Source organism: Heloderma suspectum, chromosome 13 (assembly GCF_057233095.1).
Source record: "Heloderma suspectum isolate Gila_16-S chromosome 13, 16-S_ref, whole genome shotgun sequence".
NCBI classification, from domain to species: Eukaryota; Metazoa; Chordata; class Lepidosauria; order Squamata; family Helodermatidae; genus Heloderma; species Heloderma suspectum.
In genome coordinates this window covers 28136199-28163085 of record NC_139470.1, presented here as the reverse complement: position 1 = coordinate 28163085, position 26887 = coordinate 28136199, and the positions used below count along the sequence as shown (strand labels likewise).

Genomic DNA, 26887 nt, shown 5'->3' with positions numbered 1-26887 from the left:
AACGAGACACCCAACGAATAAATTACACGCGCTGATCCCCCGAAAAGAACGGCGCGGCTGGCTGAGGCGGTCGGTCAAGGCTGACGAGAGAGCGCGGCTCGCGCCACGAGGTCTCGGCCGCCATTTTAGGACGCCGCCTTCTTCGGTCGGGACAACTACGCCTGTGAGGAAAATGGCTTCTTCAGGCGCCGCCAACCCGCGGCGCGGCAGAGGGACGGAGAAATCGGGGGAGAGCGCGCGCTGTAGCCGGCAGGCCGAGGGCGGGAGGGAGACAACACACCGCGGTCGTCGTTCGGGGTGGTGGCCGGGGGGGGGGGAGAGAAAAAGACCGCGCGCTCGCACCTCACGCTCCCGCTGAGCGCCACGGCACATCCCGTCGGAGCCGCCACAGCGGCGAGTAGAGGAATCGACGCAGCGCAAGGCCCCACCGCGCACGCGCCGAACGCCCCGCCCCGCCCCTCTAAATGTGAACGGCCGCGCGGTAGAAGGGGGGAGGTCCGGAAGCGGAGGGAGAGACGCCGCCGCTGCTCTCCCCTCACACCCCGAGGGCGACGCCTCCTCCTCGCGGCGCCACGTTTCGCTTGTCACGTGGCGCGGTCTCGCCCAATCGCTGGGGGAGCGGCGACGACCGTTCTCCGCCTTCTCGGCGCAGTGTGTGAGGGAGAGCGAAGCCGCGCGGTCGTGAGGAAGAGGGCGGGGGAGCTGGGCAGCCGCGGCGGCGGACGGAAGGGGGCCGCGACGGCGTCGCCGTCGCCCCCTCAGAAAACGCGCACCCGGCGGCAGAGGACGAGCGACGGCCGAGGAAGTGGGGCGGCTGGGCGGGGAATACGGTGGAGGAAGGTCCGCGCTGTGAAGGTGCAGGGAGGAGGAGAAGAACGAAGAGCCGGGATTCGATGCGCGCCCCTGCGTGAAGAGAGCTGCGGGGGCGCGGACGCGCGAGCCTTCTGAGAGGGGAAGGTTCTGGAAGCCGAGTCTGGAGGAGAGCTAGGGCGCGCGCGCGCGCGCGCTCCCGGTTCTCTCCCCGCCGCAGAGGCGGGGATTTGGCGGGAGCCTCGAGGGCGGGGCCGAGTGGGCGGGGCATCGCCGGTATCGCCTGGCATGGCATTCGCGAACTACAGCAGCCTGCAGCGTGCTCAGCTGACCTTCGAGTACCTTCACACCAACTCGTGAGTAGGAAGGGAAGAAGGCCGTGGGACTCGGTGCAGCGTTAAGAGATCTCTTATCGTTGTTCCTTGCGCGTTGGCAATAACTGCTAATCCAGAAAAAGGAAAGTGTTGGATTCGCTGGAAAAAAATGGAAGCTCAATACCGTCGTGGGAAGGAAGGAAGGAAGGAAGAAAAAAAGAAAAGAAAGGAGGAGAGTCTGGCTCTTTCGTGGAAGTTCAGCCAGGATGCAGCATGCTCGGTTTGCATCAGGCCCCGCGAACCCAATGGTGTGCATTTGTATATCCAGGATCTCGGGGAATCGGAGCATGGGTAGTAATCAAAGGCAGGATACTGGACTGGAGAAGAGAACAAATTCTGGTGGACTTGTAATTGTGCAGTGTTTAATGAAGAACTGAGAGAAAGAAGCCCTGCCTAATGGGCGAAGTAATCCAGATGATGCTTTTGAGGTGCCTAATAGGTAGATTCATTTGTAAGGTTATTTGAGTGCATAATGCTGCTCAAGCAGGGAGCGTAGATTCTGTATAAATATGTGTTGTACTGTTAAAAGGTAGGTAGGTAAGTATCTTAGTAGTAGAATGAGGAGACATGAATTACACACATCACTTGTATTATTAAAAAAAAAATTGAGAGTAGATTCCAAGTTCAAAGTTCATCCCAAGTTCGTAATTCACAAGAACATATCATCAAGTAGCTGTACCTACAAATATCAGGAAATAATAGGTGAGAAAGTGCTGGAGTCCACAATAATGTAACGTAAGAGATTGTTTTATTTGTAAATGGCTGCATATTTAACTATAGCATCTGCTGTGATCTAATGCAGTCTGTTGCTGTATTTTCATTGTTTGGCTCAGATTCAGTATATTGGAATTTCACACATCTGGAAGAAGCCAAGCTACTTTCAACTGGATTTAGTTTGCTAGTTTTTGAATAGATTTAATGCATTGGTCAAGCTTTACTGGTAGTCTTGAAAGCTTGTTTCAGTGATTTATGATTAAATGCTCAGACTAGGTCTCTTCAAAAGTTACATATCCAGTGTAGAGATCAAGGAGAGAAGAAATGTTCTTCAGGAATCTATATGACATAGTATAGTATAGCAATAGTGTGTTTGCATCTCGAGTTTTATGCAGGTCTGTTCATCCCGCCTCCTGCTCCCCATGGTAGTACTGGAAATGGCACCTAAAGTGGCAAGCAGAAGGATAGAAGAGATGGAGTTTTGTATAAAAAAAAGTTTTAAAAGGGTGCACGTATAATTGAGAAGAGTTTGGAAAAAGTGAATAGGGAGCGATTTAATTTCTTACGCTATACCTGTATAACCAGGAGGCATTTAATAAAATTAAAGCATGAATTACAACAAAAGTTTACTCACAGCTGACCTGTGAAACTAATGCTGTTTCAAAAGGCAACAGTTAGTAGTACAACTAAACTTGAAAAAAGCAGTAAGCAAAATAACGGACTGCATGTTAAGAAATGACACGGTGGTAATTAATCATATCTATCTGGTCCCTTATATCTTGTTAGCATAATATTTGCATTCTAATTCATTGGAATATGATCGTTAAAGATACCTTTAACAACAAAATTGATTTGTAGAAAGGGCCAGTCTTGCAGTGTGTGTATTTGTAGTTATCTCTAAAAAGAAGAGGCTTGTGATGGATCATTTCTAGAATTGCTCTTTCATCCAAAATACTTCAAATCAGCGGTCCACTATGGTATTGAGGAGTTTCTAGTTTGTTATTCAGTGCATGGAATAAATACTTTGGGATGTTCTTACTGTGGACTGTTGTGTAGAAAGTTTGGCCAAATTTTACCTTTTTGCTTTCTTGCCTTTATTGATGGTAACATTCTTCTCATAGATGAGCAGGTTTTGGCAAGAGGAGAAGACTAGTGCAGTGACACATAATCTGTGGGAGGTTACGATGTTACCAGTCCATGCTGCTGTTCTTCTCCTAGACGAGGCAAGGTCACTTGGTGGCCATTGGGTAGCATCACCCCTGCTTATATGAATTTGTTCAACCATTGTTGCTCTTCTGGTTCTTAGAAACTCCACTAGGGAGATACTGAATGAAGATAGAAATTATTTTTTCCCTCTTCAGCTTTGGTTGTCCTATATCCTAGACCAGTGATCTTCACTATTTTTCAAGCAGGGGACACTTTGGTGCCAGGCACTGCTAACGCAAATACTGGGCTGCCTTTCCTGGACCATGGGTGGGCTATCCCCACCCCTGATTAAACAGTGACACTGTGCACTGGACTTAGCTGGAGGCCGAAGTTTCCGCTTGGGCTCCTCCCCCACCACAGCTAATTGGCTGATTGCTCCTTGTTCTCTTCCTGCCCCACCCACCTTACAGCTGTCTAGTTGCAGACTTCCTGACTGAACACCTTCAAAGCCTCCTCTGATAGGCCAGTTCACAGCAGCTAGCTCACTAAAGAAAAAAAAACAAAGAGGCAAAGCTAGAGAACCCATGCTGAGAGAGAGAGCGAGCGAGCAAAGACAGAGTGAATGATGGAGACACAGAGCTGCACTTGAGGAGATTGGGAGCTGCCAGTGGCCCTTGGCCTTTGCAGTGAAGAACACTGCTCTAAGGCATGTAGGAGTAGCCAGCCTCTTGATGAGGTTTGTTGTAAGTGGAAAACAAGGCACCTCTATCAGCACTTGGGAAGTTAACAATTCTTGCTGTAGAGGTTGATCAAAGCCTGAGTTGTTTAAAACTGTTATTACCCATTCCAAGTGCTAGGAATCGAGCAAGATACAGCTGACCTCAGAGAGAGATCAGCAACACAGCTGGGGCATCTGGGCTCAGGAGAGGACTGGTAGACATCTTCCTCTTATTTTCACCACCACCCTTTGCTGTTACCGGGAGAGTTAGCAGCTGGGCCTGTGTGACATCAGTACCAGTGAGAGGAAGCTCCACCCCTTGGGCAACGATAAGAATTTCCTTGCAGGGCTATGTTTTCCACTGTGTTTGCCACTGGCCCATGAGAGAACTTGATAGTGCTGGTGGGTTGGCATTTTCACACTCATACACACACAGTCCTTTGCTGCCACCAAAGGAGGCAGCAGCCGGGTTAATTTTTTCAGGCATTTGGGAACACTATATTGATGGGTTTTGCCGTATCTATACTGATCCTTGTAAGGCGCTGAACAATATGTATTAAATTATTATCTTTAATATTACGATTTTTAAGCTGCCTTGGGGATTTTTTGTCAAAGTTTGGATAATAAGTTGAATTTGCTAAAGAGTTCAGCTATTTTGAGCATTGTGGAACATTTCCCTGGCTGGTTCAGAGACTGAATTTGAAAGACTTGAAGTTTCGTTCTTTATTACATCTTAGCAAAGTGTGGCAGAATTGGCAGTTTACCAGTTTGTATGATGGGTAGCATACTAGGGCTGACAAAAACCTTCACAGAGAGCCAGTGTGGAGCTGTTGTGAAAAAGGCAAATTCTACGTTGGGAATCATAAGAAAGACATTGAAAATAAAACCATCAACATAATGCTTTTATAGTATAGAAATCTGTGTACGGTTCCCTCTGCAACTCAAAAGGATATTGTAGAGCTAGAAAAAGTGCAGAAAAGGGCAACCAAAATGATCAAGGGCCTGGAGTAATTCCTCTGTTAAAAAAAAAAAAAAAGCTACAGTGGAGTAGCTTAGAAAAAAGGTGAGAATGGGGTGGGGGATATGATAGAGGTGTATAAAATTCTGTATGGTGTGGAGAAAATGGAAAGGGAGAAGTGTTTCTCTCAATACTAGGAGCTGGAGTCACCCAATGAAACTGAATGGTGGGAGTTTCAGGACAGATAAAAAAAACTACTTCACACCATCCATAACTATTGGGCAGTCTACAAGTGCAAGAAATAAATTAGCTATGGAATTTGCTACTACATGATGACCACCATCTTAGGCAGCTTTAGAAGTTGTAAAACTGTTTTTGTAATGAGCCAATAATGTAAGTTCTTTAAATTTAAAGATGGTTGATATCATGTTCTGAAAGTATACTTGCTACTGGTGTTAATACCATGGAACTGAACAGGGGGGAGGCAACCCTGGACTTAATGCTAAGCAGTGCCGCCCAAGACTTAGTGCAGTATGCAGGTGCTGTTGAACCATTTGAAAATGGTTACAGTGTTATCAAATGTAATTTATATTTAAGTAGAAATATTTCTAAGGAGGTCCAACATGGTCACATTTGACTTCAAAAGAAGAAACTTCTCCAAAATGAGGGGACTGGTAAAAAGGAAGTTGAAAGGGGGAGTTACCACAATAATAGAAGCCCAGCTAGAATATATATCACAGATCAGGAAGTCCAAGAGGTCACCAGCATGGTTAACAAGTGTTAAGGAATCTATTAGAGGAAAGAAAGCTTGCTTCCAAAAATGGAAGTCTTGCCCAAATGAGGACAAAAAGGAACACAAACTTGCAGAAAGGAAATGCAAGCGGACAATAAGAGATGGAAAAAAGCAATTTGAGAAGAATATTGCTCATCAAGCTCAGCAATAAAGAATGCTTTCATTACATTGGAAACAAGAAATTAGCTAGGAAGGCATTTGGACCATTGAATGACAACAAAGTTAAAGGAGTACTGAAGATAAGGAGATCGCAGAGAAGCTGGGTGAATTCTTTTCAGTTGTCTTCACTGCAGAAGATACAAGACAGATACCTGTGCCTGAACTGATATTTTTAAGAAGGCAGTCTGACCAAGTGAAGCAAATAGTGGTGACAAGAGATAAAGTTCTAGACATCGTTGACAACTTGAAAGCTAACAAATCACTGGGCCCAGATGGTATCTATCATAGAGTTTTTAAAGAACTCAAATGTGGAATTGCGGATCTTCTAACAACAATATGTAACATTTCCCGAAAATCAGCCTCTGGATTGGAGGACTGGAGAATGGCCAGTGTAACACCAATAAAAGGATCTGGGGGTGGGATCCAGGAAATTATAGGCTGGTTAGGTTAATGTCTCTTCTGGGTAAATTAGCAAAAAACATTATTAAAGAAAAAATTACCAAACTTATAGAAGGACATGTCCTGTTGAAAAAGAATCAACCCAGCTTCTGCAAAGGTATGTCCTGCCTCATTGACCTTTTATCATTTCTTTGAGAATGTCAATAAATGTGAGGGGTGATCAAACAGGCATTGTTTACTTGGGCATCTAGTAAATAACTTTGTTATTAACTAAGTTCTGAAGACTTCTTAATGCATATAGTCACTGTAACACATCACATCGTTTCTTACATGTGTTTATGGGGCGGGGTGGGGGAGAGAGAAACCATGTATGGCCTGTACTAAGAACTGAAATTTGTGAAGGGTCAGCCATGTTTAGACTTAACAAGAGAATGAACACCTAATTAGAACAGAATCGCTGGAAGCATTTGCTAGAGAGTTTCTTGCTTTATAAAATATGAAGTAAAATTTTTGTCGCATCTTAGAAGAAAATAAACTGTCTGAGACACCTGGTTTGCACAACACGACAGCCCACCATGGGTGGTCAGCTGTGGTGGGTTGTCATGCAAACCCAGCATAGTTTCCATAGGGTGGCTTATTGTTTTCAGAACAAGCCACCCTGAGAACCCATGACTTATTGTTGGGTTGTTCATACCCATGGTAGCTTCTTCTGACACTAGGACCCAGCAGGGCAACTTCGTCGTGGCTTATCAGGAATGGCTAAAGAACCACTTGGTGAGAGTGGTGAAAACCCCTCCCGCTCCTCACGATCTCGCTAGTACCACCCCTATCTTCCCTCATCCCTTGTTGGTGTTCTCAGCTGCTCCTAAAGATCGAGAAGAAAGGACACCAGAGAATATCCCAAGCGTATTTGCAGTTAAAAAAAAAACTGGCCCTGCATAAGTGCTCAGGAGTGAACGCCCACTGCTAGGAAATTCGTGTAATTTCCCCATCTGTTTTACTGTTCTGCCATGAGATTTGCCCCATTTCCCTCTTGCTGTTACTGCTTTTCCTTGAAATTGGTGCAGTTTTACTGCTTTGCCATGACATTTGCATATGTTTAGCGATTCCACTTGCTGGTTTGTAATCCATATGTATACGTGACAGATAGAAAGGGAGCACAGTGGAGTGAAGTGACAAGCATGAAAGGAGCAGGGAGCCAAAAGTGGCTAGTGGCTGTAGGAGAAGAGGAGCTTTAGGGGCGGGTGTTCTTACTTTAGAATGTGAAACCACCTTTAAATGGTGTTAAGTAAAAGCAAGGAAAGCAGGAAATGCAGGATGAAATTGACGAGGGGATATCGATATGCTTGAGTAAATAGTAGATGGGTGCAAGACACTGAATTTTTTAAAGGATGTTAATGCATTCATAAGGGCTCACAAAATTAATTATTTTTGGTGATCTGATGTGTACGGGGGGGGGGTCCCCTCAGGAGCCAGCACCCCCATGGGCCAGTTGCAAAAAGGGTGCTGAAATAGGTATGGAGGAAACAAGGTCTGCTGCAAAGGTACCTGGGATTCACGCTGGGAGCTGGGTGGAAACAAGCCATGGCAAGCCACAGAGTGCCCAATTGTCTGTCAGGTTAGAAAGTGAACAACCAACACCTGGTGACTTATTCTCAGGGTGGCTTAATGTGATGTGTGAACCCGCCCGTTATGTCAAGATGGAACTAGGACTCTGAAATATTAGAAATTGGAAAACAGCAGATTTTTTTCTGAACTAATAAAAGGTTTTTGTATGTTTGAATGTTAACAGTTCTGGATGATTTGGACTTGCCTTTACCGTTCCTAATGAATTATCACCATTGGTCATTGAAGCATTGGCTTTGTGAACAGTGAATTGTTGGCCCACACCCTTCTCCAGAACAGAGAGAGTGCCTGTGCAGTTAAACTAGGACGTAGTTTGAGAAACAGATTTGGGGGAAACTGCTGTTGTTACTTTCTTAACTAGAAGGAAATGCAGAATGGCAGTATTTCTTAAACTCATCCCTTACTGGAGCTAAAATGCTATTCAGATTGAACCCTGCCATCAGCATGTTACTGTGATACCTGTACTACATTCTTTCAGTTTATTGAGAGGTTGGAATAGTTAACAGATAATGACAATAGAGGCGGTTAATACTGGACATTCTGGGATGTCTGCAAACCCGGGTAGATGTCAGTGCTTCAGTGATCTCTCATTATATCTTCCAAATCTTATTCAAAGGGGTTTCAAAATATTAATAAAATTTTGGAGAACAAGCAATGCTGATAAAATTGTCTTGCTTTCAATAAGTGTTGTTCCCATTTGTTAAGATCTGTGCTTGTGAGTTTCTTGCTGTGTTTCTTCTGTAGGGGAATCTATAATGGGAACTTGGGTTCCTGGTCTAATGTTTATATTGATATAAAACTATGGGACTTTGAATAATGTTGGAAAGAGCCCAGTCTGAGAATGAGTTATTCCATATTGTAAATTGTTCATATACCTCATTTAGGGGGGAAACCCTTAGATTTTATCTTTTTTATGTCTTGGCATTCCCGACAGTTAAGTATTTGGATGTCCTGAATGAGGTGTCTAGAAATGGTAGGGTGAACTTTTGGCTTATTGGTTTATGGTATGTTGCAGACAGGAAACCATCATTTCCGCTGTTAGAATGCCGTCATCTTCCATTTGTTCTTAGCTCATTTATTACATCTTCTGCACATGAGGCATGTTTGTCAGCAGTTTGTGGATAATGTATCTGACAATCTTATCTATATTCCAATTAAGATGATGGACTGAAATTTAAATTTGTTGAGTCTCAATTGGGGCACTGTAACTAAACTGATTGTTTCGAGGATTCTGACAAATCTTTTTAAAGCCAATCACGCCATAAACCCATCAAAAGATTCGTAAATCTTTGATGCAAGATGTGCTAGGAAAATACTGTTTGCAGGATTTGATTAAACTTGTGGATGGCCAAATTGCGTACTCTCAGGGCTACTCTCTTGTCCATACAATGTTCGGGGAGGGGGATTACTGAAGATGTATTTTACTGCATAAACTGACCCCCTCGGGTAACCACACTTTTTATTATAAAGTAGTAAGAGCTTCACAATTAGAGATTATATGCATTCATATGAAGTCAGGGCATTGCAATTGCCCTCACCCCGGCTGAAAACCTTTTTCCCTCTGGTGCACTTCCTCTCCCATCCCAGATCTCCCATCTCAGAGTTGCAAAGAGAGGGGGAGGTGCTCAGAAGCCCTCTCCTGACAATTTATAGGCCTCATAAATGTGGGAATAGCAAGGTTTGAGCAGAACCAGTGAAGAGGCAAACTTTGCATGATCATTCAGTCTTTGTCTGCTGTTTTTTCTGAGGCTTGCTTGATAGCATATTCTTGTGCAGCTCTTTTCAAGCAGGCTTAACTACATTTAAGCTATTTTATTGTTTGCATGAAGGATTGGCTAGAAAATGAAAACATGGCCTCGCTGTGGTTGTGAGAAAACTTTTAAAACTTGTCGTCTATTAACATTGCTCAGGACAGAGGCTTGGAGAAGGTGGAATGGGGCCAGACAAGTAATTGAACCGTAAGTGCTATGCTGGACTCTTAGCCAGTTAGCTATGCATGCTTACTGTGGAGCAAAGCCCAAGCATGATGGGGAAAGCGATACACTTTATCGGGGCCAGGAGACCCAGGCCAAGGCTGCAGGCCCATTACTAGGAAGAGGAGGAAATTGCGTCTAAATTGTCAATCATGCTTGAGGGTATTTATGGAAGCTTCTTGCCCTGTAGCCCCATTCCTGTGAAGGGGGAAAACTAAGTCTAAATTGTAGATCATACTTTGAGGGTTTATTTATGGAAGCTTTTTGCCCAGTATCTATGTTCCTGTTGTCCAGAACTTGTGAGTTTTGCTGGAACCAATTGGAAAAGCAGTATTAGAGCAGAACAAGGAACATTCTGAACAGTGAATTGTTGGCCCACACCCTTCTCCAGAACAGAGAGTGCCTGTGCAGTTAAACTAGGACGGAGTTTGCAAAACAGATTTTTGCTTCTGTATGTGACAGGCTGTGTTGAACTACTGATCCCAGAGTTCCTTGTATGTAGGCAGAACAGCTGACGAGAGGGATGCGCCATAATCAGGGATGTTGAACTCAGGAACTGCAGAAGCCAATGCTGCTGACTTAGAGGCCCAACATATATGTGAGTAAATAGCTCGCTTTTGTGTACACACACACCCCATACTGCCATGTCTGATTAGAGATTAAACAAAAGGGACTAAAAGAAGCAAAAGTACACCAACCAATCCAGTTTTTCAAACCAGACAAAGCCTTTCTACAGTCTGGCTCAGGCAATACACTAACTATGGAAATAGTTGATCAAAAACAAGATAGAATGGGGCTATGGGCTGTGTGTGTGGGGAGGGCATGTTACAAGTTTGTACTGGGTCCCCCAAAATGATGTTTGATCCCTACTGTGGAGTACATCCCATTGAACTCCGTGTCAGGAGCGCCCTAGCGGCCTCTTTCAGTACACTCCAAAAGCCAACTCAAGACACAGACGAAAGGATTCTTTTCAAGGCTTTAATCCTTTTACAACTTAATGACTCTTTCAAATGCTAATCACCAGCAACTAAGCAATGAACAGCGGAGTAGCCTATGCTCTGGGTAGGCAGTTGGTCCCCGTTTGAAAGAGAGTCACTTGAGGACCCTGAACTTATGGGCTAGGGAGAGATCCTCCCTCTTTCCCTTGGGTCCACGGGATGCGGCCGTTGCTTGCGCGCCAAACAGGCACTACGTCTCCTTTCCGCGCACTCCATCACTCATCGCTGTCTGCGTCGAGCGTCTAGCAAGCCCCCCTCCCGCACTCTCTCATTGCCCGGGTCACTGTCTATCCCAGGAATGCCGGCAGGAGGAATCTCTGCCAGCTGCTGTGCCTGTGAGGGATGAGCTGGCTCCTCTCCCACGGATTGCTGATCCTCCTCAGAATCAGAACTGCTCTGGGGTTCTATCGGCTCAGTTTCCACCCTGACACTCAGTGTGACTTAGATCTGATGAAACATGTATAGGATTGCCCTATAAGACTTTGAAAAAGGTAATAAAATGAATGGAGGAGGACCATGTAAGCCACTTTGGGTTCTGCGCAAGAGAGGGGAAAGGTGGGATATAAATGTAGTAATAATAATTATTAAGCACCAATCTCTGCAAGTAGATACTTTCTCAGGTAATTGTCACAGTAACTGCAAGCATACCAAAGTTAAGGATTTGAAAAGTACAAGGACGTGACCTGATGGACCTGTAATTGAATGAGTATTATTGGACCACATTGAGACCCAGTGCAGACTCATGATCGTATTTTTATTTCTGGATTAGCAGTAGTTGCCAACATGCATTTTCTCTGGGAACCTTGCTGGACATTTGGAATGCCAAAAAGCACTGTTTGGATGAAGAATTCCCTTTTGTCAAAAGCTGATCTATGAAATTAGAAGAATTGCTTCCTTGAAGAGAAAGCTCTTAATGCTGCACATGTGTTAGATATTAAGAACTATCATCAATAATGCCTGGTCAAGGATTATCCAGCACAAATTGTGAAGTTCCAATTAATCTTTCACAGCATTTGAACACTTTGGGGGACAGTTATTGTTGTTTAACTGATACCTGCGTTCTGAATTGCTCTCTTGGTAATAGTTTGGATTGTGTTACTCCAAGCCTTGAATATACAGAGTATGCTGCTGTGGGTATTTTGTGGGAGAGAGCATTGCTTTGTTTGGTTTGCCTCTTAAGGACAGTTATATAGCTGCTTTCTAATCTTGGCTGTGGCAAGGATCTCTGTTACAATAAACTGTTTTTAATGGTTCAGTTTGAAATGTGTAACGCTGGAGTAATGCACAATATGAACACTACTTTCCAGATTCAAAGTAACGTCACCAACTCTGTTTGACATTGCAGAACCACACATGAATTCTTGTTTGGGGCCCTTGCTGAGCTTGTAGATAATGCCAGGTATGTAGTCAAGATTGTAACTGTAAAAGGTGCTTGGCATATTGTTACACTTTAGCTTACCTAATTGAGGCTCGGTTGTGGACAGAGGTTTTCTTAAGGGTGGATGAATCTGTCAGTTTGGCTTCCTCCCATAAACAGTTTTAAAATACAATGTTCTTTACATCCCATTAATAAAGAGATTGGCCATTTTTTGTAAGTTCTTATAAAAAAGTGAATTAAATTTTCACCCATCCTTATTCTTTAAAAAGGGGATGATACTAGTTAAATACTGATTTTAGTTAGCTTTGCTCAAGCTAATTTCTACTACGTTAACACCATTTTGACTTTACATCAGCATTTCAAATTAAAAAAACAATGTAACAAGGAAGTAATATCGTGGAATTTGGAGAGGATGTTCTAGGCATGGAAACGTGCACAAAAATGCAAAAAGACTGAAGGAGGTGCTGATGGGGAATGCAGTTGATTGGCGGAAGAAGATTTGGAAGAAAATGGGAAAAACAGAAGATGGAAGTAAAGATTTAAAAGTTAATTGTGCACTTCCGTGTGTTCACTCGTCTTATGTGGAGAGCTTCTAAGCAGAAAGGTCACTAATACAATAAACTAAATACTGAGCACAAAATTTATTTAAATTATGGGTGTAATCCCCAATTATTTAAAAAGCACAACGCCAAAATCAGAATCCCTGCAATACAATATCATGTATGACAAATTCTCATAAAGCCCAGCACAGGCTACGTAGGAATGAAAAAAGTCAATATGTAGGCCATATGATGAAAATGATGGAATAGTAGTTCAAATCACTCCTTGCTGGATGCTCATGGAACTGGTAAACAGGAAAAAATACTCAAATGATTCTCAAAACAAAACCAGACGCGTTTCAGCTTGCGTGGCCTTCCTCGGTGACAGATTGGATCCAGATGCTGCTTATACAGTTCTTAATATGAAGGCCAGCTATCCAGGTTTTTTTGGTGTAACAATATCAACAGTGCTCAATGCATGTTCTATGTTCAGTGTATCCAAGTGTGTTACCATTAGTGAGGCAAATACTTTCCTCCAGTTTATGAAATTCTATGGACAATTCTAAAAATGAAGGTCATTTGAACTGCCAGTGAAATTATAAGAGGCATCCTCACTTTTGGCTTGCTGTTGAGATCTTATGAAAGATTTTCATAAGGATATTCAATATTCAATGTTCAATAGGGATATTTTGTGGAAGGAAAAAGGAGCGTATGTAATGTAACATCCTTATTTGCAATCTGCATTAAAGCCAGTGTTCAGACTTTTTTTTAATATGGTGAAGTTAGCTATAGTATCAAGTGTTTAAGCACCTTCTCTAAACATAATGATCTCCAGTGGAGAACCAGGTGAAATCTGAGACTTGATACCTAGCAAAACATGGTACTTCCGTCTTGGAGAATGTGCTAAGATATTCCCCGAGGCCTTTCTGCTCCCCTTGTATAGTGTGTGTCCACCAGACAGGAATGCCTTGCCTATGCAAAGAACAGGAAATGACCTTTTAATTGCCCTTAGCAACTGCCCATGTCTGCTGAAGGAGGCCTGCTGTCTTCAAGACCCAGAGCTTATGAAAGATGCCAAGAAGCATATGTTAATCCTACTGTTTTGTGATATAATCAGGGTAGCTTGTCATAACATCTGAACCCAGAGTGATTTATTCACCGTGGGTTGTTTTCCACGAACGAGCTACCCTGAGAACCTATGGCTTGTTGAGTTGTTCAGGGTGGTTTGTTGTGACATCTGAACCCAGCAGGGCGACTTCATCGTGAGTTGTCAGGAACCACTAGAGAGCCACCCAACGAGCAGTGAAAATTGCGGCTCCCCGCAATCTCACCATTCCTCCTCATTCTTTGTCAGTGCCTTCCACCCCTTGCTCCTAAAAATCAAGAAGAAAGGACAGCAGAGTAATTTCAATACTATTTTTCTTGTTTCCTTTTAATGTTTTGGTATTTTTACAATTTTAATATTGATAATTTATTTTTAACTTTTGTACACTTGTATTTCTATTTATAGGTTTTAATTGTATAAGTTTTAATGTTGTAAAGCCGCCTTGAGTCCCAGTATTGGGGGAAAAGGCGGGATATAAATAAATAGAATAATAATAGAATATAATTCTGTTTACAAAACTATATGTATGCTGCTTTTTACACTTTCTTTTGACATGTAGGTGCTACTTGTAAGGCAAAAATGAATAATTGTGAAAGCCCCTTTAAGGAGTGCTGGCATTTAGCCAACTAAAGGTTTTTATCCCTGCTCTCAGTTCTTGTTGAAATTGCCACTCAAGCATGAGTTTACTCTTTGGTCTGCTTCATTTTCACTCAGCATTTTGAAAACTGATTTAAATGTCTGCTATTTTATAGAGATGCAGATGCCACAAGAATAGATATCTTTACTGGTAAGTTAAGTTTACTCTTTTTGCATAGTTCATCATCTATGCATGGAAGCCAGGCATATGACTGAGAAGGTGATGAGGGGGAGAAGAGTCAAATCCAAAAAAAATGTCAAGAGTTACACGAAGTCTTTCTGTATTAGCTCATTTAATGACAAATCTCTTGGTAACAAAGGCTTAATGGAAAAATGTTCCATTAGTTCTTGATGCAAATATGCTGTTATATGTCGTGATTAGGAAATAATTTGGCAGAAGGCAGCTCCTGACTGTCAAGAGCTTATACAGAGCAACAAAATTAGGTGGTTCAGGTCTCTCTTTATATAAAAGTGTACTGCCATTTTAAGGTATATAAAGATTGGTATCACCAGCTGAGATCGCTGGTACTGAAATGGAGTGGAATATCTACAAACTTGAAGTATACGTTCAAATATTGTAACATTGCTGTACCTGCTGTCAAGTTCAAATCATTGTAGTTATTTGTCTAAGCCAATCCTAACATATGCTTAAAGTTATACTCCCATATCACAATATATTAGACGGAAGAAATGAAAAATGCACACACTTTAGAGGAAACCAGCTACCTGTGGAAAATCCATAAGTAGGACATGAGTATAATAGCACCCTCTCATAGAGATGTACAGATTTTGTAAAATCTGTTCCATGTACATTTCATGGATTGTCTTTCATTCCATCATCCTCTCATTGGTGGAAATGGATTTTTCAAATTTCCTGAACTCACGGAAATTTGCATTTGTGCAAATTCACACCTGCAAAAATGCACAAATCCCCCCAAAATGCATATTTTCATGCCTTGGCCTATGGGGGAAATGCACATTTTCAGCCAGGTTTTTAAAATTTTGCGTATTTTTATATGACTAAATTTGCGTAAAACTCCAGAAAGTAAAAAAAACCAGTCCGCAAGTCTGCAGAATCTGTGCAACTCGGGAAAAGTCGGTCTGCTGTGGAATCCATGGGTAGGATTCATAGAAATCTGAACTCATTTGATTCTATTGTGGATTTCTCTGACATCCCTACCCCTTCCTGCTCATGTTCCCCAGCAACTGGTGTACATAGCTATACCACTCTGATACTAGAGTTAGCATATAGCCATCATGACTAATTGCCACTGATTGCTGTATCCTCCATGAATTTGTCTTGCCCCATTTCAAAGCAATCTAAATTGGTGGCCATCATACATCTTGTAGTAGTGAATTTCATAGTTTTCCATTAAGGAAATGGATATGAGATGTATTTGGCGAAAATGGGGAAAGGATCTGGGAAGCCTGTCCCAATGAAAATGTGGCTTTGGTTTTTAGCAATCTATATAAGATTCAACATACAGGGTTGGATCCAGTGGTTCATTCCACCAGCAGGAGTGTTCCCTGAGCACAGTTTCAGTCAGAAACAAGGTGGAAACAATTTTTGGCAGTTCCTTGCTCCCTCTGTAGCCCCTGGCACCACCTCCCCCACTGTTCCGGAGCAGATTTTCAGGGGACATCGAATCCTGCAGGAGGGGAGAGGGGAATTGGTGAACATTGCCTCCTCCTCCCATTCTGCCAGTGGAAATGTTCTGCTGGATTAGAAGTCTTCCATGGATGGGAGGAGCCCTTCTGTGAGAAGCATATGCTGGTTTCCAGGCTTGTGTAAGGAAGCATCCGTGATGAGTTATGTCCTCCCACTGCCCAGGACAAGGCAAAAAGCATACGACCAGTATCTTTGTCTTGGTCCTGACATCTGTGAATCCTCCCTTCCCTTCTAGTTTCGTTTCTTACATAACCCAGGACAGAATTTGTGTCTTTCATTCCACAGCTCGCTAGGCCTCATCCTTTTTTTCTGCTATTCAAGCTCTTGTTTTCCATTCCAGATCTCCTTTTTTAAATCTATCTCTTTGGTCGTACCTGATCTCTCTCTCTCTCTCTCTCTCTCTATATATATATATATTGCCGTTCTCTCTCTGTTCTTCTTTCTCTGTTTCTTATAATAGCCCTGATGGGCAAGAACAGCAATGAGCCTATCAAAGAAGAAGTCAAATCCATGATCTAGATTCGAATCATGAGGCAAAGGGCATCCAGAAGTGAGGCCCCAATTCCTGCTGAAACAGCCGGGGTGTTGGCCACCATTCATTTGATACCACAAACAGGCTTGGGCAAGCCCTGTATGGATGGGTGAAGGTACTATCAGCATTCAACCATGCCTGCATTGGCCAGTTCAAACAGTCTGCCTGCGTTGGCCACAGGAACTTTTGAAGGCAGAAGAAGCAGTACATTGTTGGAGCAGGATGGCACAGACCTCCACGTCCTCCCCACTTTATCAGTGCTTGCAGATCTGAGAGATATGAATGATGAGCAGTGCTTCCCAAGGTCATGTAAGCTACCTTGTGGACCTTCCGACCTGCACTGGGATGGTCTAGGTCTCCAGCCTCTTTTTCCTTGTTGAGACATTTCCCCATTTTATCAGCCCTTTGATTCGTGTGTGGGCCACCAGAAGGCTCAGCATGTATTCGAAGAAGAGTTCTTCCAACAGGCTATGCCTGCAACTACCCTCGCAACAGCCTCCGTGCCTGCAGCTAGTCTGTCCTCTCCCCACCCCATCCCCATTAAGATAGTGACCTGGTTCTTATGACACAATAAACCACAGTGGATTAGTTTGTCATAACATCTGAACCCAGAGTGATTTATTCACAGTGGGTTGTTTTCCACAAACAAGCCACCCTGAGAACTCATGGCTTGTTGAGTTGTTCAGGGTGGTTTGTTGCAACATCTGAACCCAGCAGGGCGACTTCATCGTGAGTTGTCAGGAACCATTAGAGAGCCACCCAACAAGAGCAGTGAAAATTCCTACGGCTCCCCGCAATCTCACCATTCCTTCTCACCCTTTGTCAGTGCCCTCCACCCTGTGCTCCTAAAAATCGAGAAGAAAGGACACCAGAGAGAGTCCTGAACGTGTTTGTAATCTTTTGTTATTTTTCAGTCTTGCACAAGTGCACACATTCAAAATTTGTGTAATTTTCCCCTCCACTTTACTGTTCTGCAATGAAATTTGCATATATTTACTGATCCCAGTTACTGCTGTGCCCTGAAGTTTCCATATATTTACCAATACACCTTACTTGTCTTGAAATTTGTGTATCTTTACTGATCCACCTCACTGCTCTGCCTTGAAATTTGCATATTTTTATGCAAATAAAAATACCTGCAACCTATATGTATTTCTGTAAGCTAACAACAGAGATCAGTGGAGAGAAGTGGCAAGCAGGAAGTGGGGAGGAGGGGGGAGCTGAAAGTGGCTGCCAGCTGCAAGAGGAGGAGCTTTTCAGGCAGGTGTAATTACTTTGGTAGTACATGAAGCAGCCTTTCTCAAAAAAGATGTTTGCTAGCAAGGCAAGCGCTAAGTGGAGCATGACATTGACAAGAGGGGGATATCGATAAGCAGGGCAGTCTTGCGCTCCTGCACACTTGTGCAGCACCCTGAATAAAAAATTATTTTTAAAAAGTTTGCAAACACATTACCACCTTCATAAGGGCTCTGAAAATTATATGCATTTGGCGATCTGATGCAGAAGTGGGGAGTTTGCTGGCAACCCCAGCAGATCAGTTGCAGAAAGGGTGCTAATATAGGGAATGAGGAAACTAGGATTTCTTCTGCAAAGATGCTTGGGGTATGTGCTGGGAGCGGGTGAGATGACTGAAACAAGCCATGGCAAACCACAGAGCACCTAGTCCGTTGGGAGGAACAAGTAAACTACCTAGCCTGCATACCAAGCCCCAAGCAGGGAATTGGAAAAAGCTCATGTAAGCCAGATTGGGATCCTTCCTCCACAGATCCCTCCCCTTCTCTGCACCCTAAGTGAGCACATGCAAATAAGCCACTGGTCCTGTTCAGATGGCACACTAAGCCATGATGGTGAGGGAATTTGCACAAACCCTGGTGGCTTAGCATGTTGTTGGGGGAGGGGGAGAAAAACCTGTTAACCATGGTTCTGAAACCACTCCAGCTAACTATCCCCCTCCAGCAGAGTTAAAGGCTCCTGGGGTGGCTTACCATTACATGTGATGGGCTCTCTGGTGATTAAAATGGGGTCTGGGTGGTGTACAGGCCACAACCATAGAGGTGCTGGCCTAGAGCATCCCACACTTCTGGTGACTCTAGCTGCTGCAGTCTTTCTCTATGGCTGCTGGCACATCGCGACAGATGGAGCAGCCGGCACGTGTGTTTTCGTGTTGCGAGGGCCACTGAGATCACTGGCAGCAGCAGGAGGATGGTTACGGTAACTATGGAGGGGGTTTGTTATAGGAACTACGCAGTGCTACATGACCACCCCCTCCTCTGTAGTTACCCTAACCACCCTCCCCCCATGCGCCTCTGAACAGGGCCACTACGTGGTCCAGGAGCCGCACACTGTCCAACCGGCACCAGAACCCATTCTTCAGCAGGCTCTGCAGTACCGTCTCCCACTCTGTGGGACACAACCATGGCTAAACATGGCAATCCTAAGATTGTTTCTGCACATCCCATTTCAGATAGTGACTCCAGGTACAATGAACTGACCAAAAAAGGAGAGTCCGACCCAGGCCTTACTAAGGAACCCTCTACTTGCCTGTTCAGTAATGAATAATTTCTCCCTCTCTTGCCTAAAGCTATGGCTTCGTTAGGATTCCACTCTTAACATTCAGGAACCACCTAAACTAGCTTCCAGAGATGATTCCATTTTTCTAGAGCCCAAATCAGCTCTCCATGAGGTGCCCTTTCCCACTTCATTCAAGAACACAAACTTAAGGACCACCTTTCTTCATTTTCTGTCACTAAATCTTTATCACAAGAACAACAGCTAGGAGAATTCCAGAGCTGGCTGCGCTACCAGTGTTGGACCACCTATGCATTGTCCTTTAAAGACTCAGTCATTCCATGCCTGGACCCATCTGTCCTTCCTAAGGTCGATTCTGTTTTTCACAGAGCCTAGAATTTAGTCCTCCCTTCTATCTTCATCCTCTTGTCCTTCTGAAAACACTTGGCACATACGGAGTTGCTTAGGCACTCTGATGCTCTGCTTGTTTCTTTTGAGAAGCAAGAAAGTCATGAGTACAACTCTAGCCAGGTGGCTCAAGGCCTGTATTTTTGCTGTGTATGAATTCCAAAAACGTGCCAAGCTGGCACATGTAACTGCCCATGCCACCAGGGCTGCAGCAACATGGCTGGCATTCTGTACAAATGTGCCCTTGACAAGAATCTGCAAGGCGGGTCGTTGGTCATCCGACGACATGTTCATTAGGCGCTACAAGTTAAACATTCACAAAGACAGGCTTTGGATGGAAAGTATTGCCACAGTCCTAGAACTCAGCCTTCAAATTATGCCCACTCTAGCTGGTCTCTGGGGGTGTGCCTCTTCACATCAGACAGGGAATGGAAAGTTGGTCACTCACCATGAAGTTCCAGTGTGGTTCAGTGTGAAGGAAGCATCCTAACTCTGCCCTTTTGAGCACTGGGCTGAGCTTTCACATCTAATCGAGCCCATCAAACAATGCATTCAGTGGTACCCATGTCTTCTCATAGGGGTGCACTTTTATCTTACCACAGTCATTTCCTTTCTCAAACATATGGCTCCTCTATCACTACTGTTGCTTGGCTAGAACAGAACTGGAAGGGACGGGAGGAGCTGCAGAGGCCCAGGACCAAGGCAAGGATCTTGGCCCCATGTTTCCTGGCTTGTCTTGGGTGTGAGACGAAATAACCCATCGTGGGTGCCTCCTTCACACTGAACTAGCATGGAACTTCACAGTGAGTGACCTGACTTTCTGATCTTGGTAACAGAATTTATAAGATTTTATTTATACGGTATCTTTCTCTGTCTAGGCTGAATAGAACATATATATCAGCAAATTATATATTTTTTTCATTACATCAACATGGATGAAGTCAGGGTGGCATCCAAAATGAGGAAGTGTTTTAATAATGGGTGACTTCAGTTACCCCCACATTTACTGGATAAATGCATGCATGTTCCAGTCACAATGGAAGTTAAATTTCTCAATGCCCTAAACAACTGTGCCCTATAACAATTAGTTATAGAACTAGGGAGGGGAGCAGGAGATTTGTCTTTGGCCTTCCTTGTAGGTGCAGCGTGAAGTCAGGGATGGTGGGGGAAGGTCCTTGAACTACAATTATTGGCTTGACTACAAAATCCAGCCAAAAAAATTTGGACCCTTGGAACTGAACATTCATCTCTTCTCATAGAACGTCGAGAAGATCTGCGAGGTGGATTCATGCTGTGTTTTTTGGATGATGGAGCAGGAATGGACTCAAGTAAGTGAAAAGAGATTGTAGAGAGGAACTGAAAATTGGAACCTAAAAAACATTATTTACAACTGTGGTTATGATGGAATAAGTAGCGTAATTTATTGTCTTGGCATGGTTAGACAGGATGTACATTTGAGTTCATTGCCAAGTTATCTTCAAGTAAGAATGTTTTGCTTGGATGTCTGATAGAAGAGCCATCATCAAAATAATAAAAACAGTAGCTAGGAAACATCATTTTCCAGAACCATGGTCCTCCTCTTTCTATAAGGGAAATCAGATCTGCTAGAGGACCTCCTGAAAGAATCACTTATTCATGTGGTTTGACATCACAACCAAGTGGCTGAGTCAGTGCATAGTCTTTCTCTTAGAGCAGGCAACTAGCTGTAAGTAAGGCCTTTTATGCACTGAGATTTGAGATTATGCCTACTCAGTATCTTGAAAGGCAGAGTCAGGAGATCCCTCAGATCAGTATGAGGAGATCACTTAGATCAGCAGCTTTGTATTTGTGGCGTTCATGTGATTAAGGACAGTTCTTGTTGCGTACTTCATTGTAGTATTTATATTTTACCCAGGAGGAAATTCATTGAATTCACTGTTGGGTGACTTGGCCAATTCAGATGACTTAATTAAAATGATTCATCTTCTGGCAAACATAAAGAAGCATGCTGCATTCAGAGTTGCAAGATTTGCAACCCTACAGAAAATAGCAACAAAACTTGCTGCAACAAGTGCTGTTAACTGTCAAAATGTATGGGTCGGATCCAGATTTAGTCATACTTAGATATATTGAAACGGGCTTTCTCTGTGGCACCTTCCGTGTGGAATGACCTCCCCCCTGCAATATGTCAGTCACTGACGATCACATGCTCTTGATGATTATTAATAAAGTAATGGTTTACCCCGGCTTTTCCCAGCATTAACTTTTCTAAATGTTGTTGTGCTTTCATAATGTATTGTTTTATACTTTGCTGTAAACCGCTTCAGGATTTTTACAATGGGAAGCAGTATATCAGTATTCTAAAAATAAGAAAGGATAATTACTAGTATCTCAGGATTACCATTCCCTGGAAATAGTTTCCACTCAGCCTGCTTCTCTCATGGAGTTGGGAGAGATCAATCAGATTTGCATCGAAGAGGAGAGTTGGAGAGTGGATCCATCATCTCGATGGTGCAAGCAACTATTCTAGGACTGGTGATTACTCTCCAGGACGTAGTCATTTTCTATGGGCTCCTGTACCTTCCCAGAGTTAAGGAAGCTTTTGACCAGTGCCAGGTCATTAACCCAAGACTACTACATTTTGGTCATGACTGGATGCTGGATGCTGGCCATCCGTGGGATCCAATGGATAGCCATCTCATCAACATTTTTTTTAATCTCTGCCCTCTCTTAAGGATTCTAAAAGCTCTCTGGATCAATTATCTTAAATCCTATGTGATGAATTATGACTAAAGTTCTCACTTCTCTCAGGCTGGGACCACCCTCCACATTCATAGACACAGGACTCCTCATTCTGGGCATCAAGAAGCACATCAACATGAAACTGCTACATTGCTGGCACCCCCACTGTTGTTTCACCTTCTCTGTTGCTCCCAACTCTATTAGCAGCTGTGTCTCTACCTCTTATCACTTCAGTTTTTTGCTACCTGCTGTGGCATCAGCTCTTGATGCCTTCAGGTCTCTTAATGAAACCAAACCAAAAATTGCACCATGTAGGGACTATGACTCAGAACCATGTCAGGCAGCCACCATCTCTTGTGTCATCCACATTATCAGCTTCCTTTGACCGTAGTTGAAACTCTTGAAACAGGGGCAGTTGCTTCCTTCAGTGTGGAGGGCTATCAGTCTGACTCCAAATCAGTCTGAACATATGTTCTCTAACTCAGTCGTGGACCAACCTCCTTTCTCCTATGGTAGACACCAGAGTGTATGTAGAATAGCTAGGCGGGTGTACCTCAGCTGATGAATGGCTCACTGGTTCTGTTGGTCCTTACACTTGTGGCCATCTGTGATCCTATTCAGTGCTGCTGGCCTTACTCCAGGTACACAAGGACCCCTGGGAAGAAACATCCACCATGCCACCCAACTCTAGGAGGTGTGACAATCCATACAGAGTCCACTAGGAAGACTGGGACTTCTGATTAAACATCTGGCTGAGTTCTTCTTGTTTTTGTTTTAAAAAACAATATTCATATCTTAATAGTAACTCAAAAGATTACAAAGTACTGGAATATTAAATTACTTCAAAAATCACACCCACGAATTACTATCTCTACAAATATTATTTAAGCAATATATACGATAAATACGATCAGTATCTACAAATTAAATTTCCATGTGCTCCTTCAATAAATATTACATATTAAATTAAATTGTACCCAGTAATACATATGGATTTACACTGTCCTACTAAAATATAAATAGACTCCATTTTTCAATATGCTTATTTCCTTGATTCCCCTTCCTGACACTTATTAAATTAGTCAATGGAGGGAGCAATCTTATGGCCACTAGATGCTGTCTAGTGCATGGTGTATTGCACCGTGCCACATGTACAAGTCTCCGTGCTGGACAGAAGTTGTGGGTATCTGCTCAGTGTAATGAGCTCCTGGCTCTCGGGAAACAAGTTCATTCCCTTGAAGCCAAGGTTGCTGACCTGGAGAAGCTGAAAGAGGCACAGAAGTTGTGGATGAGACCTTCAGGGACCTAACAGTGGTGTCCCACTCCATGGGTGACAGCTCCTCTGTGGTCATGGAGAATGTGGGTCTCAGGGAAGGAGGACATTATTCTGAGGAAGAAGAAAATGATACCTTAGAAGGGACCCATTCCTCAGAAGACGAGCAAATACCCTCTCGCACCGAGGATGTGCCTCTGGGGGGAGTGGGGCTTGTAGTGGGAGATTCAACTATTAGACACAAAGATAGCTGGATTTGTGATGGGCGTGTAGATCACATGGTGGATTACCTGCCTGATGCAAAGGTTGCGGATATCACATGCTGTCTAGATAGTCTAGTAGATAGTGCCAGGGACGAGTCAGTTGTCATGGTCCATGTTGGTACCAATATTGTGGGGAAATGTAGTCATGAGGTTCTGGAAGCCTAATGTAGGTTGCTAGGTAAGAGGTTGAAATCCAGGACCATCAAGGTGGCTTTCTCTGAAATGCTACCTGTTCCACACACAGGGTCAGCTAGACAGACAAAGCTGAGGAGTCTCGATGTGTGGATGACACAGTGGTGCAGGAAGGAAGGGTTCAGATTTGTTAGGCGCTGGGGAACATTTTGGGACAAGCCGGGCCTGTATAAGAGGGACGGGATCCACTTGAACCAAAATGGAACCAGACTGCTGGTGCTAAACATAAAAAAGGTGGCGGAGGAGCTTTTAAACTAAGCCCCTGGGGAAAAGTGGACAGGAGCTAGGAAGCATCCGGTTCGGGTTAAATCATCCCGACGGGAGGAAGATGAAAATGTTTTTGATTGCCCAAATGTAGAAGAGGAGGAAATAGGCCATGAGTATACAGTAGAGCATGATAGCCAATCAAAGAAGCCTAAGTGCCATAGAAAAGATTCACACGTCAGAGACATCTTGGGAGGGACACTGTGTATAGGTGTTTCTATGCAAATGCTAGAAGCTTCCGAACCAAAATGAGAAAGTTGGAGTGCTTGGTTTTAAAGGAGAACCTGGGTATAGTCAACATTACAGAAACCTGGTGGAACAGAGAACCAGTGGGATACGGTCATCTCTGGATATAAACTCTATCAGAAGGATATGGAAAGGCGTACTGGGGGAGGTGTTGCTCTGTATGTCAAAGAGGGCATAGTGTCGAGCAGATAGAACGCCTAAAAGGAGTAGATCCTTCCACAGAAGCGCTGTGGGTGACAATACTGGGCTCCAAAACTAATTTAGTGCTAGGAACATGCTATCATCCCCCAGACCAGAATGCTCAAGTGACCTTGAGATGGAAAATGAAATCAGGGAGGCCTCCAAACGAGGAAGTATTGTAATAAAGGGTGGCTTCAATTACCCCCACATTGACTGGATAAATGCACGTTCCAGTCACAAACAGAGATTAATTTTTTTGATGTCCTAAATGACTGTGCCCTAGAACAGTTGGTCATGGAACTGACCAGAGGGGAGGTGACCTTGGATTTAATCCTAAGTGGTGTTGCCCAAGATCTAGAATGAGATATAAATGTTGTTGAACCATTTGGAAACAGTGACCATAGTGCTATCAAATTTTATATATATTTAAGTGGAAAATTGCTCAGGAAGCCCAACACAGTCATATTTGACTTCAAAAGAGGAAACTTCTCTAAAATGAGGGAACTGGTAAAAGGGAAGTTGAAAGGGGGAGTCAAGAGGGTGAAGTCCTCTCAAAATGCTTGGAGGTTACCTAAAACTGCAATGATAGAAGCTCAGCTAAAATGTATACCACAGGTTAGGAGAGGTAGCAAGCACCAAGTCCAAGAGATCACCAGCATGGTTAATGAGCAGCGTCAAGGAAGCTATTAGAGAAAAGAGAGCTTCCTTCAGAAAAGGGAAGTCTTGCCCAAATGAGAAAAACAAAAGGGAGCACAAGCTTGCACAAAAGCAATGCAAGCAGACGATAAGAGATGCAAAAAGCATTTTGAAGAGCATATTGCTAACAATATCAAGGCCAACAATAAGGAAGTCTTTAGATATATCAAAGGGAAGCAGTTGGTTCGTTGGATGACAATGGAGTTAAAGGAGTACTAAAGGTAGATAAGGAGATTGCAGAGAAGCTGAACAAATTTTTTACATTGGTCGTCACTGCAGAAGATATAGGACAGATACCTGTGCCAGAACTGATGTTTTCAGGAAGATAATCTGAGGGATTGAGACAAATAGTGGTGACAAAAGATGAAGTTCTCAACCTTATTGACAAATTGAAAGTAAAGAAATTAGCAGGCCCAGATGGTATTCATCCTAGAGTTCTTAAAGAACTCAGATATGAAATTGCTGATCTTCTAACCAAAATACACAACATGTCCCTAAGATCAGCTTCTGTACCAGATGGCCAATGTAACACCAATTTTTAAAAAGGGATCTGTGAAATTACAGGCCTGGTAGCCCTAATGTCTGTCCCAGGTAAATTGTTGCAAAGGCAAGTCCTGTCTCACTAACCTTTTAGAGTTCTTTGAGAGTGTCACTAAACACATAGATGGGGGTAATCCAGTAGACATTGTTTACTTGGATTTCCAAAAGGCTTCTGACAAAGTCCCTCACCAAAGACTCCTGAGCAAACTTAGCAGTCGTGGAATAAGAGGAGAGGTCCTCCTATGGATCAGGAACTGGCTAAAGAACAGAGAGTAGGAATAAATGATAAATTCTCCCAATGGAGAAGAAAAGATAGTTGGGTCCTACAGGGATCTGTATTGGGACCAGTACTTTTCAACTTGTTCATAAATGATCCGGAATTAGGAGTGAGCAGTGAAGTGGCCAAGTTTGCTGATGACACCAAACTATTTAGGGTGGTTAAAACACAAAGGGATTGTGAGGAACTCCAAAAGGATATCTCCAAACTGGGAGAATGGGCATCTAAATGGCAAATGTGGTTCACTGTAAGCAAGTGCAAAACGATGCATGTTGGGGCAAAAAAACCCAGCTTCAAGTATAAGCTGGTGGGATTTGACCTAGCAGTGAAAAGAAAGAGATCTTAGGGTTGCAGTGAACAGCTTGATGAAAATGTCAACCGGGTGTGCAGCCACATGTTAGGCATAATTAGAAAAGAAATTGAGACTAAAACTGCCAATATCATACTGCCTTTATCTAAATCTATGGTATGACCACATTTAGAATACTGTGTACAGTTCTGGTCACCACAGCTAAAAAAACCCACGTTATTGTAGAAACTGGAAAAAGTGCAGACAAGGGCAACTAAAATGATCAAGGGGCTGGAGCATCTCCCCTATGAGGGAAGATTGCAACAGCTGGGATAGTTTAGCTTGGAAAAGGGGAAGGTTAGGGGAGACATGATAGAAGTGTACAAAATTATGCATGATGTGAAGAAAGTGGACAAGGAGACATTTTTCTCCCTCATAATACTAGAACCCAATGGGGTCATCCCATGAGGGTGATTGGTGGGAGATTCAGGACAGATTCAGGA

At 43.4% G+C, this 26887-nt stretch overlaps 1 protein-coding gene across 8 annotated transcripts in view; it reads left to right on the top strand.

The window, feature by feature from the left end:
• Positions 1 to 648: 648 nt before the first annotated feature.
• Positions 649 to 26887, top strand: part of MORC2 (MORC family CW-type zinc finger 2) — an 82158-nt gene continuing 55919 nt past the window's right edge. For 4 of the 8 annotated variants that reach the window (XR_014785713.1, XM_084819506.1, XM_084819511.1 and 1 more), the window contains exons 1-4: positions 649 to 1166; positions 12014 to 12067; positions 14443 to 14477; positions 20703 to 20771. Coding sequence is in view for 6 of the 8 variants with exons in the window: in XM_084819506.1 (XP_084675632.1) it covers positions 1099 to 1166; positions 12014 to 12067; positions 14443 to 14477; positions 20703 to 20771 (226 nt within the window). In the remaining 2 variants the exon portion in view is untranslated. Of the gene's footprint in view, positions 1167 to 2734; positions 6229 to 12013; positions 12068 to 14442; positions 14478 to 20702; positions 20772 to 26887 lie in introns of those variants that run through there. The other 4 variants (XM_084819513.1, XM_084819509.1, XM_084819507.1 and 1 more) reach the window with 4 other exon arrangements.